Source organism: Castor canadensis, chromosome 4, assembly GCF_047511655.1.
Source record: "Castor canadensis chromosome 4, mCasCan1.hap1v2, whole genome shotgun sequence".
NCBI classification, from domain to species: domain Eukaryota; kingdom Metazoa; phylum Chordata; class Mammalia; order Rodentia; family Castoridae; genus Castor; species Castor canadensis.
The window spans coordinates 152,634,842-152,652,907 of NC_133389.1; the positions used below are offsets into that span (position 1 = coordinate 152,634,842).

At 36.9% G+C, this 18,066-nt stretch overlaps 1 protein-coding gene across 2 annotated transcripts in view; it reads left to right on the plus strand.

Moving 5' to 3' along the window:
* Positions 1-18,066, plus strand: part of Fam117b (family with sequence similarity 117 member B) — a 93,145-nt gene that overhangs the window by 39,641 nt on the left and 35,438 nt on the right. For both annotated transcript variants that reach the window (XM_074071440.1, XM_020159851.2), the window contains exon 2: positions 13,734-13,885. In XM_074071440.1, coding sequence (XP_073927541.1) covers positions 13,734-13,885 — 152 coding nt within the window. The remainder of the gene's footprint in view (positions 1-13,733; positions 13,886-18,066) is intronic.

Consider the following 18,066-nt stretch of genomic DNA (forward strand, 5'->3'; position numbering starts at 1 on the left):
GTAGGAAGCATAGCTTTTAAGACAGTGGCTGATCAAGTTCTACAAATAAGCTAAATCTAACAACACTATAGCAAGGTTTGTAGAGCCTCTGTAAAGTAATATCTAGGGGCCATCATTTTGGATGCTCTGCTAATGCCATTGAAGTTACTCAGGAACCAGTTGAACTGGTACTGATGGTTGGGGAATTCCAAATCCCAGAGCCCAAGGCATTGATTGAAAATTTCAGTGACATGTGGTTATCCTTTCTATAAGCTTGCTTTTCAAAGAACAAGTCCAACAAGTTGTAACTATTACTTTGATTTACTTTTTTTTTTTTTTTTCCAGTACTAGGGTTTAAACCTTGTAGGGCCTACACCTTGAGCCACTCCACCAGCTCCTTTTTGTGAAGGGTTTTTTTGAGATACGGTCTTGCGAACTATTTTCCTGGGCTGGCTTTGAACCACGATCCTCCTGATCTGTGCCTCCAGAGTAGCTAGGATTGCAGGTGTGAGCCAGCAGCACCCTGCTACTTTGATTTACTTTTGAATTTAAAAGATAGCTGAATTTATTTGCACACAGCAGTCCTTGTTGATAGAAGACAGTAAAATAGAAGTCATTGTCTTCTCTGTATCTCTTCTCAAGGCCACCTTATTTAGGATAAATGATCTTCCTTAATTTTGCCATTGGCCATTTAAAGAGACACCTCTTGTATATCAGACTGGATAGGTGTGGAATAATATGGTGTCCTGTAAAATCTTACTCTGTAGTACCTTTTCAGTGAGCCATGTTGCAGCAAGGAGGGGTTTTGATCTAACCATTGCTGTGAATTTTGGGCTTGGGTGACACTTCAAGGAAGATTTCCCCGAGGAAGTGACATCTGAAAAGGTTAAGTATGAATTAGCCAAAGGAAAGAAAAGGAGGGGGAGTTCCAAGATGGAGGCTAGAGGGAGGAAGCAGAAAGTATGCCTCCTAAAGTAAAATCTTGGAGAGACGCTGGAGATACACCTTACATGATAAACCACCGAGAAGAGGCAAAACTTGGACTCCTCCACACCTCCAGCCCATGCATAACATCTCCATTTCATGTTAAATGTAGAAACCAGGGGGGCTGCCGTGTCGCCACCAGACGCCAGTGCCCAGATGGCTTGGGAATACACGGTCCACAAGGTGAGCTAAGCTCCCACAGACAACCCTGGGCCAAATCAGCATAGCCCCCTGGACAGACCGACCCCCCACCCAGGACAAGAAGAAAAAAAAACTGAATAATAAGCAATAACAACAAAAAAGACACATAGCAAAGTGGGCGGGGCATCCTGAGAGCTGAAGAGGGGGAAGGGAAAATCCCTCAAAACAAGCCGACTGGAGAAGCAGGAGTGGCGGCACAGGCCCAGCAACCAGGAGCGGGAAAGCTTGTAAACATGGTGGTGGGAGGAAAAGTCCACAGGAGATGGGGGAAGACCCACTTCCCAAGTGAACTGTAAATAAACTAGCAGGCCTGAGAGAGCTGGTGCAATGTCACCTCCCCCAGTGTGCTTGGAAAGGGGAAATCTAGTAGCAGTGGGGGTGGCCCCCAGGAGAATTCTAAGTAAACAAAGCCTGAGGGGCCAGGTGAGTGTTAAGCTCATTCCTGAGATCTGCATAAATAAAGCCTCCAGCAACAGCAGGCTGACAGCAGCAGGCAGGCGAGCCACAGCCTCAGATAGCCATTGACAGAACTGTCTCCAGACTCTTTTTTTTTTTTTTTTTCTTTTTTCTTCCTACCTTTGATGAGACAACAACTGAACTATACCTGCATGCTGAAAAACTTAGAGAAACTGTGTTGCATTTGAACTTGGGACACTTTGTGGGTTTTTTTGTGTGTGTGTTGTTTTGGACTTTTTTGTTTTTAGTTTTTTCCCCTTTGATGAGACAATGACAAAACTACTTCTGAGACACCATCTCCACGATTGGAGGATGAGGAGCTAACACCAAAATTATTAAGACTGAAACTTTATTGCCTTTGAACTTGGAGATTTTTTTTTCAGTTATTTTTTGTTCTTATTTTTATTTTTTATTTTCAATCCTCTGTCTCTCTAATGCCTGTTCAGCTTACTGTTCATTAGTACATTATCTCTCCGTGTTTGTATCTTTGAAACTTTTTTCATGTTTGGGTGTTTTGGTTTTTTCTACTTGTTTTTTTTTTTCTTTTTTCTTTAACTTCTTTGCTTTCCATCTTCTCTCACCCTTCCATTCTAAATTTCACCATTGTTATTATTACAAGCTAGAGAATACTTAATTGCACACAGTACAGGGACAATAACAACACCAAGGGCAATGACGGAAAGACAGAAAAAACAAGGAAACCAGTTTCCCCACAGCAAAAAATTAGTACAGGAACCAGAGGGAAATGTAGAAAACAGATACTCAGATCCAGACTCCAACAAAATGAAGATAAACTATGCCAAACAACCCAATGAAGCCCACAAGAAAAATCTAAAAGAAGAAATACTACAGGTGGTCAATGAGAATTTTATAGAGATGATACTGGATATGGTCAACCAAAATGTACAGAAGACACTCAAGAAATTCCAAGACAAGAAAAACAGAGAATTTGAAAAAGCACAAGAAGAAATAAAAGAAACCATACAAGCACTGTATAAACACCAAAGAACACGATTAATAAAGAGATAAATGAACTCAGGCCAAAAATAGACAACATTAAAGAGGAAACCACTCAGGATATGGGAAACCTCAGAAAAAAGAATGAAATAGAATTGCAAGACAAAATGGAGGGCCAATCCAGCAGAATAGAACAAACTGAAGACAGAATCTCAGAACTCGAAGATGAATTGGTAATTAAAGGAAATACCAAAGAACTACTAGTTAAACAACAGGAGACCTATGAAAAGAAAATGTAAGAACTCACCCTCTTCATCAAAAGACCAAACCTGAGAATCATGGGCATTGAAGAAGGAGAAGAGGTGCAAGCAAAGGGAATGCGTAATATAGTCAACAAAATAACAGAAAATTTCCCAAATGTAGAGAAATCTACTCCCATACAGATGCAAGAGGCCTCCAGGACACCAAACAGACAAGATCAAAATAGAACTACTCCACGACATATCATCATTAAAACAATAAGTACAGAAACTAGAGAAAGAATATTGAATGCTGTAAAGGAGAGAAAACAAATAACATATAAAGGTAAACCCATCAAAACCACAGCAGATATCTCAACAGAAACTTTAAAAGCAAGAAGAGCTTGGGGTGAGATCTTCCGGGCACTGAATGAAAATAACTCCAACCCCAGGATACTCTACCCAGCAAAACTATCATTCAAAATAGATAGAGCAATAAAAGTGTTTCATGATAAGCAGAAACTAAAACAATATGTGACCACAAAGCCAGTACTACAAAAGATTCTTCAAGGGATTCTGCACACAGAAAGTGAAACCCAATATAACCATGAAAGGATAGGCAGCACCAAACTACAGGAAAAGAAAAAGCAAGAAAGTAAAGAGTAACCTCAGCTTAGGTACACAACAATCACACTTTCAAACAACTAAATGACAGGAATCACCACATACCTTTCAGTACTAACACTTAATGTTAATGGACTTAATTCCCCCATCAAAAGGCACCTGTTGACGAAATGGATTAAAAAGGAAGATCCAACAATTTGTTGTTTGTGACACAGGTTACTCTAGAGGCACCTGCACACCCATGTTTATTGCAGCACTATTTACAATAGCCAAGTTATGGAAACAGCCAAGATGCCCCACTACTGGCAAACGGATGAAGAAAATGTGGTATTTATACACAATGGAATTTTATACAGCCACGCAGAATGAAATGTTATCATTCGCTGGTAAACGCATGGAATTGGAGAACATCATTCTGAGTGAGGTTAGCCTGGCTCAAAAGACCAAAAATCGTATGTTCTCCATTATATGCGGACATTAGTCCAAGGGGATTGGACTTTGATCACAAGATAAAAGCGAGAGCACACAAGGGAGGTGTGAGGATAGGTAAGACACCTAAAAAACTAGATAGCATTTGTCGCCCTCAACGCAGAGAAACTAAAGCAGATACCTTAAAGCAACTGAGGCCCATAGGAGATTGGGACCGGGAGCTAGAGAAAAGGTTAGATCAAGAAGAATTAACTTAGAAGATAACACACATGCACAAGAAATCAATGTGTGTCAACTCCCTGTATAGCTATCTTTATCTCAACTAGCAAAAACTCTTGGTCTTTCCTATTATTGCTTATACTCTCTCTTCTACAATATTAGAGATAAGGGCAAAATAATTTCTGCCGGGTTTCGAGGGGGTGGGTGGAGGGGGATAAAGGGAGGGAAGGGGAAAGGAAGGGGGAAGAAATGACCCAAACATTGTATGCACATATGAATAGCAAAAAAAAAAAAAAAGAAAAGAAAAGGATATGAGGGTGATCTAGGCAGAGAAGAAAATGTGGAGGCATGCAAGGACATTGCACATACTGAGGACTGCAACTGACATGGGCTTAGTGGGGATAAAGGCAGTGCATGCAAAAAGGTGAAGCTGAAGGTGCCAGATCATGAAAGGTCTTGTCCGCTGTTAATGTCTTCCTCTTGACCCTTTTTTTAAATCAGCCTTTGGGAATTTTTGAGTCATCTTTGTCTTTTCAAGGTTCATTCTTCTCATAACCTTTCTCTTAATTAGGGCACCAAATCCTGTGAGTTTGAAGTAGGAGAATAGTAAGCTAAGTAGGACTGTGTTCTTGGCACAGACTTACTCTTCCTATTTTCTAGGCTTAGTGCTGACTCACAGGCCCTTAGTATATGTCTGGAAGTTCAAAACAGAAGATGTTTAGTATTTTGACCTGTGACCATGTGTAACTCATCTGTTCTCCAGTGTAGAAATAACTAATGATTCTAATAATCCTGGGAGATTTGGTGGAAAAGTCAACTCTTAGTTAATTAAAAATCCTTCAAAGCAAATCAGACCCATTAGCAAGTTTATTTCACTAGTGCACTGGTAGGGAACTTAAGACTAGCATAATTGGGGAAGAAGAGTATAGGCAATTTAGCAATTTGATTTTCATGAATGTACATCACTTTAAATAGTTGTGTGTGCTCTTTTTTTTTTTTTTTGCTCATGCAGAGAACAGTTTCATGACTAATTCTAGTAGGGATTAATTTTTAGAAGAAAATTCATGAACATATATGATTTACTGGTGTTCATTTGTGACAGTTAATAATTTGGGTACATGTTTTCTTAAACTTTTGGGTAATGTACTGCATTTACTTCTGTTCTGTTGAATCAACATGTACAGTAAAAAGAAGACTTATGTGGAGAGATGCTTAGTACTTCAAACAAATAGGTAGCCAGGTGCCAGTGACTCACGTCTATAATCCTAGCTAACTCACAGGAGACAGAGATCAGGAGGATTTCGGTTGGAACCCAGCGCAGGTAAATAGTTCTCAAGACCTTATCTCAAAAACCCTTCACAAAAAAGGGCTGGTGGAGTGGCTCAAGGTGTAGGCCCTGAGTTCAAGCCCCAGTACCACCAGGAAAACAAACAAAAAACAAATAGACATTGTTTTAGTGAAGTAATTGTGCCATTTTGAAAACAAATTTATGTATCTGAGGCATATCTGTGAAGCAGCTTTTATGATTATCAGCAACACATCTCCAGAAATTCTTCCTGGAATTGCATCCCCCCCCCCCCCCCCCCCCCCGTAGTGAGGCTTAAACTCAGGACCTACACCTTGAGCCACACCATCAGCCTTTTTTTGTGATGGTTTTTCGAGATAGGGTCTTGTGAACTGTTTGCCCAAGGTGTCTTTGAAACACGATCCTCCTGAACTCTGCCTCCTGAGTAGCTAGGATTACAGGCGTGAGCCACTAGCACCTGGCCTAGAATTGAATCTTTTGTTTTGTGGGTCACATAACCAGCAACTGAGCTTTTATACTTGTAACTATGCAAGACCTTTATTAAGACAATAGTGTAAATTACAAGAGCACTGTCAAAGTGTTCTCACATATAGATGGCCTTGAGAAGAACAAGGTGTTTACCGTTATGTAGAGATAGAACGATAACATTGTTAATATTCATGTATTTAATATTCAAATGCAAGGTGTGCCACATACCTAGAGTCTCAGCACTCGAGACTGGGACGTAGTGAGTTAGCAAAACTCACCCTTTCCCCTGTAGAAAAACCATATAGGAGGATATTCTAGCACAGGAACCAAGACATAAAGACATGCTGTGTGAACCAGCGGCCAAACACGTTGTACTGAACCAGATAGTAAAATTTTAGTTTTTGTAGATGAAGAGAGTAAATCCAAAGATATTATGTAGGTACTTTCATGCCAAGAGAGAAAATAATTTTTATGCCTTTTAATTGATGGAATTTCAAAATATGATAACCAAATACATCTTTTGTAAGAGGGCGTTTACTTTATTTTGTAGACCAGCTGATGAAACTATTCCAGGAATGAAGGGAGGGATGGTAAAGGAGAATGATGGAGGAGGTAAATTCAAGTATGATATAGTGTAAGAACTTTTGTAAATGTCACAATGTACCTCCAGTACAACAATAATTAAAAAAAAACAAAAACAAAGTTAGTGTTCCAGATCATCAAATCAGTTGCAAATGTTCATCTGTTAATGCCAGTTTGCAATAAGATTTTATATATCATCTTTCAATATGACCTCTTGTCCAGATAAGCCATATGCATGGCATAACTTTGTCACAATGATCAGTAATGTGCTGAGCAGCAGTGTTCTAAATTATGCCTTACATAGCACAAAAGCAGCCATATACAATATGTAAATGAATGAGCATGTCTGTATTCCAATAAAATTTACTTACAGACACCGAATTTTAAATTTGATGTGATTTTCATGTATCACAGAATATTCTTTGGATTTTTTCTCACCGTTTAAAAATGTTCAGATCATTTTTAGCTCATTGGCCAGATACATGAGGACCAGATTTCACCTGTGGCCTGTAAGTTTCCCTAACCCGATATGGGAACTAAGAAAAACTCCAAAGCCTAGTACAGTCACTTTTATAATTTTTAGCTTTTACTATTTCAGCAAAAAAATCAGTAACTTAGATTTTTAAATTTGTTATTTTCATATATTTTCTCCGACTATATATACTTCCTATAAAATTTTAAACAGTGCAGAATGCCCACATTAGACATTAAGGTCTAATTTGAATTGATTAAAATTAATCTATTTTTATATATTAATAATTTATTAATCTATAAACTATTTTTCAAGATTTTCTGTAAATGCACTAACACTTATATATGTCTAATTACTTTTTAAAACAAAAGGTGAGGCATGTGAGGACTTATTTCCCCACTTTGTTCACCATGAATGACTCTTTAGACCAGAACATGTTCAATTATAATATTACACTGTATGAATCTGCCACAATACGTTCAAGTACTTTTTCATTTTAGACATTTTATTGTTTCCTAGAATTCATTTTAAGTGTTCTTTATGAATAATGTCTTAAACGTTATCATTAATTTTAAGATAGCCTTTTAAATGCCACTCTGAGATTTGAAGGGTCATTATTAAAAGATTGTGTACATTGAATATAGTTCTGATATAGTTCATTAAGAGAATACACTTTCCATTTTCATTGGCAATTATAGGAGTGTGGCTAGTTAGAATTCTCTCTTAACAGAAAATAATACGTAGATACAGTTTTCATTTGTTCAATCACATGTGTGATGCTGGTTTATACTAAAGTTTATTTTGACCTATCAAAACTTGGTCTATATTATTGTGTAATTTAAATTTTCATAAATAATTCAGATTTTCATAAATAAAAACATTCGAATAACTTGTTAACTAGAACTCTGTTTACAATGTTTCAATCACCATTATAATGATTTTCTTTTCTTTTTTTTTTTGTGGTACTAGAGTTTGCCACTCCACTAGCCCTTTTTCATGGAGGTTTTTTTTGAGATAGGGTCTCTTGAACTATTTGCCCAGGCTGGCTTCAAAGTGTGATCCTCCTGATCTCTGTCTCCTGAGTAGCTAGGATTACATCTGTGAGCAATCAGCACCCGTACTCACTATAGTTAGGTTATTAGAGCATCTGCTTTTTTACTTGCCTTTAGCCTTACATACTATATTTGTTTTATTACCATTGTATTTTTTATTGAATATCTTATAATTAATATTTGTGTATTGGTAAACACCCCCTTTATTTTGCTCAGAAATTAAGTGTACTCTTATTACAAAGCTCATGGTTCATTTTTTCATTTGATTTGGTTTATGTACCACCTAGGATAATCTCAAAGGCAAGGGATCAGGGAGCAGGGTGTTAATAAATTTGTCTTCAGAGCTGTCTTTTGAGGTAGTTCTAAGTTATCACAAGGCAGTTATGTTATTACTTTGTCCTCTGTGGACGTTTCTGTTGGTCTCTGGAAATAGTATGATCATTAAGTGCCAGTCTACTTTTCAATATTGATAGTAAATAACATGAAAGATAGTCACTAATTTTTTTTTATCTTCCCACAATTTTCACCTCCTCTGTAATTTTCATTATGCCCTCACAGTTCTCTAAAAAGTATAAAACAAGAGCTTACATTACAAACTGAAATGAGCTTTTTCTCTCAGTCCTGGTTCATTACTGAACCTAACTGGGCCTAACTGGAGGCGACGAGAGATGTAGAAAGGACACAGGATAGACAGACAGAAAGTTGGGGCCAGGTGTGTTAGGTGCTCAGGTGGAGACACACAACCACCTCATTTCTTCTTATCTCTATTAATCTGTTCTCTTTACTCTGCTTCTTTTCTCTGTCTTTTCTTTAAGGCCTTACTCCTTTACAGTTCTTTAAAACTTTGCTTCTAAAAGTCTTTTCTATTCTTTAAAGTCTCTTTCCTTAGACTTGCTCTGTCTCACATTTTCTTGTAGCTTTCCTTTAGTATAATCTCTCTTAAAGTCTTTGCCCTCAGACTTGCACTGTCTCATGTTCTCTCTTTAGCTTTAGCAGTTCCCCTTCAGCAATTCTTTTCCCTTCAGCAATCCTCTTTTCAGCAATCCTCCCTTCAGCCAAAAAATCCCTTCATCCAAAAAACCTCACCCATCCAAAAGCCTCCTTTCACCCAAAAAGCCCGGCATCCTCCTTCAGCAAGTCTTTTTACCCAGCAGTAAACAAGGAGGTGGAGCTACATTTCTCTTGGAGGGGTGTGATAATGTAACAGGAGAAACCTGTGTTAAACAACTTAGGAAAAGCAGCTGAGCTGCATCTCGCCTTCTCGCTCTCTTGCGGCTGGGGTTGTGCCAAATCTCAGCCTACAGATTATTTGACACAAACATCTTAGGAAAAGCAGCTGCTCTGCATCTTATGTCCTCATAGGCTTCTCCTACTCTGCTCTCCACAACAAACAAAAAAGGAGAGCTGGGTGTTGGTGGTTTATGCCTGTAATCCTAGCTACTCAGGAGGCAGAGATCAGGAGGGTCACAGTTTGAAGCTAGCCTGGGCAAATAGTTCTCGAGACCCTATCTAGAAAATATTCAACATAGAAAAGGGTTGGTAGAGTGGTTCAAGTGGTAGAGCACCTGCCTAGCAAGTGTGAGGTCTTGAGTTCATATCCCAGTACTACCAGTAGATTAGATTAGATTAGATTAGATTAGATAGATAGATAGATAACGAATATCCAGGGCTGGGTATATAGCTCAGTGGTAGAGTACTTGGCATGCTCAAAGCCCTGGGTTGGGTGGGGACCTAGATAAGAATTTGTTTGGATATTAGAGATATAGCAATTCTGTGGAAAATTCATGGTCCCTCCCCTAGAGATTTTTGTATATTATCAACAGAATGCTAAAATGATTCTATTGCTCTGATACCTAACTTGGGAAGCTTTAGATGTACAAGCTTGCTGTAATTGGAACTCTGTATGTATACACAGTATTCAATTTCCTATAGAACTCAAGAGTAGGAATAGGAATTGCTCAGTTCTGGTTCTCTCATCAATAGAAGTCTGAACCCTTTCTCTTTTCCCTCGTCCCCCTTCCCAGAGGGAACATGAATATAGTGAAAAGAACCCCAAGAAACCTGGATCCAAATCTTAGTATTACCATAACTAGTTATTCAGCAACAGGCATATAAATAACTTCTCTGTGTGTCAGTCCACCTCTTCCTTCCATGCCTCATTTTATGAATGCTGGTGCTAAACAAATCATACACAAATGTGAAGAAGAGGTATTTATCATTAAATTAGGACATGATTTCTAAAGTCCCTTTGATGTTTAGTAGTTGGTGTGTATTTGCATACAAAATAATGTTTTCTTCTTCCCTTTTTAGCTTTTGCTGGTAAGTGTCTCCTCTGTAGCCCTCCTTCATACTAACTTTCCTGTTTCTTCAAGTGTGTTCTGTCACATCATTCTGGTCATGTCTCAGGACAGCCATCTTCCTTTCTTGGTTTAGGTTACAATTACCAGGTGTCTTTGATTTCCTACTTGAGGAGAGCCCAATGTAGTCAAGGGCATTTTCTTTTTCTTTTTTTCTTTTTTTAATTTAATTTTTTTAATTGTTTTATTCATATGTGTATACAAGGCTTGGGTCATTTCTCTCCCCTGCCCCCAGCCCCTCCCTTACCACCCACTCCACCCCCTCTCTCTCCTCCCCACCCCCTCAATACCCAGCAGAAACTATTTTGCCCTTATTTCTAATTTTGTTGAAGAGAGAGTATAAGCAATAATAGGAAGGAACAAGGGTTTTTTTTTTTTTCATTTTTCTTTTATTATTCATATGTGCATACAAGGCTTGGTTCATTTCTCCCCCCTGCCCCCACCCTCTCCCTTACCACCCACTCCGCCCCCTCCCTCTCCCCCCCCTCAATACCCAGCAGAAACTATTTTGCCCTTATTTCTAATTTTGTTGTAGAGAGAGTATAAGGAATAATAGGAAGGAACAAGTGTTTTTGCTGGTTAAGATAAGGATAGCTGTACAGGGAGTTGACTCACATTAATTTCCTGTGCGTGTGTGTTACCTTCTAGGTTAATTCTTTTTGATCTAACCTTTTTTCTAGTTCCTGGTCCTCTTCTCCTATTGGCCTCAGTTGCTTTTAAGGTATCTGCTTTAGTTTCTCTGCGTTAAGGGCAACAAATGCTAGCTAGTTTTTTAGGTGTCTTACCTATCCTCACCCCTCCCTTGTGTGCTCTCGCTTTTATCATGTGATCAAAGTCCAATCCCCTTGTTGTGTTTGCCCTTGATCTAATGTCCACATATGAGGGAGAACATACGATTTTTGGTCTTTTGGGCCAGGCTAACCTCACTCAGAATGATGTTCTCCAATTCCATCCATTTACCAGCGAATGATAACATTTCGTTCTTCTTCATGGCTGCATAAAATTCCATTGTGTATAGATAACACATTTTCTTAATCCATTCGTCAGTGCTGGGACATCTTGGCTGTTTCCATAACTTGGCTATTGTGAATAGTGAAGGGCATTTTAGAAGAGCAAAAAGCAGCTGAGTTCTGAGACCAGAGTTCATTAGGGGAATATTACCATCAGGTAGCAATTTGAAGCTGGCTATTGGCATATGTTCACAGTATTTTAGAGTTAGTGCCAAATGTTAAACATTGGTCTCTGTGCTAAAATAGTCTTTATTTTTCTGTCCTTACTCCAGTCACTCACCCCAATTCTGTAGTATTTTTTTTAAAGCTATTAAAAATTAGTTGTCACTATGACATTTTTATAGTAAATGCTTATTTACATTCATTCACTAGTTTATTATTTTCTTTGCTTGTCAGTGGTATATCTTCTTTGTGTAGTTATTGAAGTTTATCATCACTCTTGAATATAGGTTAGCTATCAAAGTTTAGATCAGTAGTTATTTTCTTATTAAATGAAATTATCCCAGTATCTTCTTCCTGTTATCACTGATGAGAATTGATCCTTTTTCTTTTGTGTTGCTTTTAAGTTTTTTTAACATTGTCTGTAAGAGTCTGCAGTTTCACCATAATGTTTCCAGATCCTGTTTATGATTTTATTCTGAAGATTCATATCTTTCATCAATTCTGGAAAATAATCATCTTTTTGAAAATTGCCTTGTCTTATTTTCCTCTTCTCATTCTTTCCTCTTCTTTATATTACATATATGTTGCGGTAAATAATAGTTCTCTCTTCTATGTCTCTTAAGTTCCTTTTTATATTTTTCATCTCCTTGTTCTGCTATTTTGTGTAATTTTTTTTCTTTCAATCTCTTCACTAATTCTCTTTTAAGATGCTTAATCTTCTGTTAAACCCATTGATTGAGTTTTCATTTGAGTATATTTATAGTGTTTAACACAAGTTTAGTTAAATAGATGTATTTCAGAAATCTGTTTTTTTCCTTTTTTAAGCCCTTCCAGTATTATTCGTCGCGCTTCCTCCCCGGATACACTTGCAGCTCCGTATCTTGCTGGGCACTGCCTGTTCCACACACACATTTTTGCACATTTATATACATAAGGTCTTTATTCACATCTTGTCTTCTTAGAGTAATGTTTACAGCTACACAGCTAGTAGGTAAAGGCAGATAACAGGCTGAAGCTTAAACGTTCTGCTAGAGAAAAGGTTAGATCAAAAAGAATTAACCTACAAGGTAACACACATGCACAGGAAATTAATGTGAGTCAACTCCCTGTTTAGCTATCCTTATCTCAACTAGCAAAAACCCTTGTTCCTTCCTATTATTGCTTATACTCTCTCTACAACAAAATTAGAAATAAGGGCAAAATAGTTTCTGCTGGGTATTGAGGGGGTAATGGGGGAGAGAGAGGGGGTGGAGGGAGGGAGGGGGTAGGGGAATGGGGGAGAAATGACCCAAACATTGTATGCACATATGAATAATAAAAAAATAAAAATAAATAAAAAAAGTGAATGTTCTGGACAAATAGAAGTAGTCAGTGAAAGTTGGGTGCCAAGTCTTCAGTGGGAGTTGTGTGATGTGATAAAAACTGTGTTGTAGGTAGCCTGTAGCAGGGGAGCAAGAGTTTCTTTGAAAATAAGTAATATTTAAACCAATAATAACAATTTTATAAAGTAGATTAAATTATTATATATCTCTACTGAATAGCTTTGAAGATCATAGTATAATGGATACTGCTTTCCCAATAAGTGGTTAATTCAGTAAATACTGGCAAGTTTTGTCTTTCTTTCACTGTAATGTCATTCATGTAATTGTCCTTTAAAGTTTTTTTTAAAGATAACTAATTCCATGGGCTGTCAGTTTGCAATTAGAGACAGTGTTTAACCAAATTAGATTATCTTAAATTCTATTTAATGGGTTTCTCCCCTCCCACCTTTTTTTCCCCTCCCTCCCTTCTTCCCTCTGGATTGAAGTTAGGACCCAATACTTAGTGCTGATCTGAGCCATCTACCACTGAGTCACACCCCAGGCTGAGTTTCCTTTCGGTGAATATTTTAGATTGTCAGTTGCTAAACTCCTTTGTGGCACAAACTGTTCCTACATTTCTAAAATTTGGTTATTTCAAAAATGTTACATAAATGAAACCGTAGTATATAATCAGTCAGGGTCAACTATTGTCAGTTGATGTCATTCCAGAGATTCTTCCAAGATGTTCTTTCTTTTAGGGGGATAGAGGGGAAGAAGGGTGCTCGGGATTGAACCCAGGGTCTTGCACATTGATTTGTTCCTTTTTATTGCTCATTTTTATATATTCAAGTTGGAACTTCTATAAGCTTTTAATTTTAGCTTTTTTCTTCCTAAGCTGTTTTCTTTTTAATTAATTGTTTTTGCCTTACATCTAGGCGACAAAACACGACCACCTTCTTCAAGCCCCTCCAGTATTATTCGTCGCACTTCCTCCCTGGATACACTTGCAGCTCCGTATCTTGCTGGGCACTGGCCTCGTGACAGTCATGGGCAAGCTGCACCTTGCATGAGGGACAAAGCTACACAAGTAGGTTTATTATAGTTCTTATCCTAAAGTTTTCTATGCTGAAGCTGTTTCCCATACTGTTATTTGTTCTAGTCTGTATTCAAATTCCTGAAACATTAGTTATATTAGAATTTCTCGAGAAGCTTATCAAAAGTTCAGATTCCTTAGGGCCTGACCTCCGATACTCTACAGTAGGTCTTAGGATCTGGGAATGTATATTTCAAAAAGTTCCCAACGTAATTCTGGTACATACAGATAATTTGTGGACATACTTTTTCTCACTTACTCTTTGTAAGTTATTTTAGGATATCACAATATTTTTACATATGGAATTTGGGCTTAAAATTTGTAACAATAAGAATGAATTACCGTATTTTGTGCCAAAAATCTTCACGTATTTGGGGATCATATTACATTGCTGATAAATACTATAAATGTAAGTAAGTATCCTAGCAAAGGACCTTTGGAAGTTATATTTATACGTCTACATTTGTAAGACTTTTTGATTAAAAATTTTTAGGAGATTGGGCTGGAGGCATGGCTGAAGTGGAAGAGCACCTGCCTAGCAAGTACAAGGCCCTGAGTTCAAACCCCAATACTGAAAAAAAGCAAAAAATAAAAAATTTGTTAAGGAATCATTCAGGTCTACTTCTATTTACAGGAAAAGAACTGAGGTCCCAGATGCCTGCATGTTAGTTTGGATTTCTTTTATAGAATTTACCACAACTGTAATTAATATTTATATAATTACTTACTTGATGTTATACTCACTAGACAGTGAATCCTATGTCTGGCTTATCCATTGCTGCATTTCTGTCCCCAGTACTTAGTACTGTACCTGATAGAATAAATGCACAAGGAATATTTGCAAAGGAATTAATGAGCAGAAGAGTTGTAGCCTTATCGCTACAGAAAAGATTGCCAAGTTGCATCTTCATTTGGACTTCAGATTTATATTAGTGGTTGCTTTATCCTAGAATAGTTTTTTTTCTTTTTTCTTTCTTTTTTTTTTGATACTGAAGTTTGAACTCAGGGCCTATGTCCCAGAATTTTTTGAGAGAATGTCTTTTTACAGAGGCAAACAGTTTGGGGTGGTTTGGAATTTGCAAGTTGATATTCAAAATTACAGGTGCTCTTCATAACTTTGTTTTCTGTTATGATACTCTTGAAACTGAATCGTATTGTTAGGGAAGATGTCCCAGGTTTGTACTCTGGGACAACTATGAAAATGAAATGTAAATCTATAGAGTTCAGGCACTTTCTAAAATCTGTAAAGGTATTTTGTTCTCTTTTCAGTCTTCTTAATCTTACTTAGTAGGTGGGCTATTTGTGATTTCTGTGATTGATGACTGGCTTAGAAGATGGCCTTAATTAAAACATCATAAAGTTAAATATTTGGTAAACTAGAGGCTAATACAATGTTGAATTACTGAAGATGGCTACTTACAAATCTACAGACTTTTTTAGAGGCTGTTTCCTTTTTCTTGGAAGTAAAATCTAGAATTTATTGCCAAAAAGGAAAATAATTATTTTACATGTTTAATAGATATTAGCAACATTTTTGAGATATAATTAAAAGTTATATCTTGGTATTTTGGAAGAGATGGACCAGTTTTTGGTTTTTGATCTGTTTTGTTGGAAATACTGGAGTTTGAACTCAGGACTTCAGGCTTGTTAGGCAGAAACTCTATCACTTGAGCCTTGCTCCAGCCCTCCAATTATTGGTTTTTAAATTACTTTTTGAGTAACATTTGCTGGGGTAGGAGGGTGTGGTCTCATTTTTTTTTGAGGCAGAATCTTACTTTGTAGCCCAGGCTGGCCTTGAAGTCACCATCCTCCTACCTTAGCAGCAATTGCTGTTTTGAATAAAACCTTGGTCCACTGGTTGAAACTGAAATATAGTATTAGGAGGAAAGCAAAATGTTAGCTTTCTTTTTTGAGACATCATTCCATTGACCTCAGTATAAGCCCTGTTGTTGCCTTTTAGCAATTTTGCCTTTATTGAATAAGCCTAGGATTTTGAAAGGATCCAAAATTTCCAGATGTTTCTCAAAACTGTGATCCACTCTTAAATTCATACAGTTCAGTTCATTTCTGTTTAATCTCCTTTAATCTGAGAACAGCACATTTTCATACTTTTTTTCTTAATTACATTAAGGTTTAAATTGCCCTATATATTTTTAAATAACTTTTTTCCTTTTGCAATTAGTAAGTCATTTATAAGGTAATGTTTGGCATTCTATGAATATCCAGTTCCCTAGGAACTTTTTAACCTGATGATTTTGGTATGCATTGATGATCCTTGCTTTAATTACTTCCTCAGAGGTTGCAAAAATGGAAAAGGAAAAAAAAATTTGAAAAGAGAAAAAAAAGATGACTTTCTTCTACCCCCTTACACACAGGATATCATATTCTATACATTCTTCTTCAAGTGTGTTTTCACTTAGTATGTTAATTATACCTATATAGAGTCTCCCTTATCTTAAATAAGGGTATTCTTTTTTCCTCTTTGTAAATATCATTGAATAAACCAAACTATTTTTGAGAAACTCAGCAAGTAAAATCAGAGTTAAATACTAACCCACGAGTCCTGAAATGTAAGTGTAAAATTTTAAACAATTCTTGAATTTGGAATTTTACCTACAAAGTAACTCTTTCATCATGATTTTATTCCAAAGTTTTAATGTAAATAATAATATAAAAATATGTGAAAGAGGTTTTTTTTTTTTCAGTATTAAAAAAACTCCAGACCTTTATACAAATAAAATGATTTCTGTTTTCACCCTCCTTGCTTTAGTTCTGAAAGAAATGCTAGCCCACAGACTAATCTCAAGAACCAGGCTTTGTTTTTTTCTCACTTAACAATGTTTTGTAACACTGGAGTAACAATAAAGTCCTGGTATCACTCACATTGATTGGAATGCAGAAAAAATTTTTTTTATAAAATAAACCTTAACCCTCTTTCTGTCGTGACTGTTCTTGGGTGAAATCATAAGTCTTAGACAATTTTTTTTGATTAAGGAATTATTTGAAATTCAGTACAGTTGGGAAAAAAGAAAAGAATTCTTACCATTCTTCTGTATATGTCTGTGATCATAGGAGATAACAAAATAAGTCATGACTATTTGGCATAATAGAATGAAAATAAAAATTAATATTTAATGAGTATTTTGTTATTGGCATTTTACTTAAAAATTAAACCTTTAAAAGTGGAAAAAATTTAAATTATAGGATAAGTAACTTGTCTAAGATGACAAAGATGTTACACGACTGAGACAGGACCTAGACATGTACCTGTTTAACACAAGCAAATGGGATCTGAACCATGCATTCTGTGCTGCATATTAAATCATTACTTTGATTGTGGTTTTAGCTTAATTTTGATACTTTGTGCTTTGTAGTTTTATTTATAGGTGGGTTGGTCTTTGTGATAGGAGTTTTAATAGCTGATCTACAGAGCCTGTGGACCCTCATGTGAGAAAGCATAAACATAATAGGGTCACTTCTGGGTCTTACAACAATTGGTGGCCCTAAACTGAAAGTGGACTTTAGGGTAGAGTGATAGGTTGCTGATTGAATTGCAGTCTACTGATTCAGTGTTTAAGGCTCGTTGTTGGAATGGAGTCCTTTGAGCTGTAAGGATATATCCAAGCCTAGGGCATTGACTAATTGGGATCACAATTCTTTTTTTTTTTTTTTTCCATTTATTCACATGTGCATACATAGTTTGGGTCATTTCTCCACCCTGCCTCCCTCCCCCACTCTTCCCCCCCTCCCCCCTTCAGTTCCAGGCAGGTCCTGTTCTGCCCTTTTATCACTAATTTTGTTGAAAAAATGACATAAATATAATAAAGAAGACAAAGTGTTTTTGCTAGTTGAGTTAAGGATATCTATACAGAGAGATTCCTACTATTGCTTTCATGTACCCATGTGTTACGACCCATGTTGATTCAACTCTAACTCAATGATCTTTACATTGGTTCCTGATCCCCTGCTCATGATAACCTCTGTCATTTTAAGGTTTCTGTATTAGTTCCTCTGGAGTGGGAACATCAAATGTTTTCATGTTTTGGGTTTTCTACCTATTCCTATATCTCCCGTATGTGCTTTCCCCTTGTCATGTGATCCAAGTCCAACCACATTGCTGCATTTGCCCCAGATCTAATATCCACAAATGAGGGAGAACATACAATTTTTGGTCT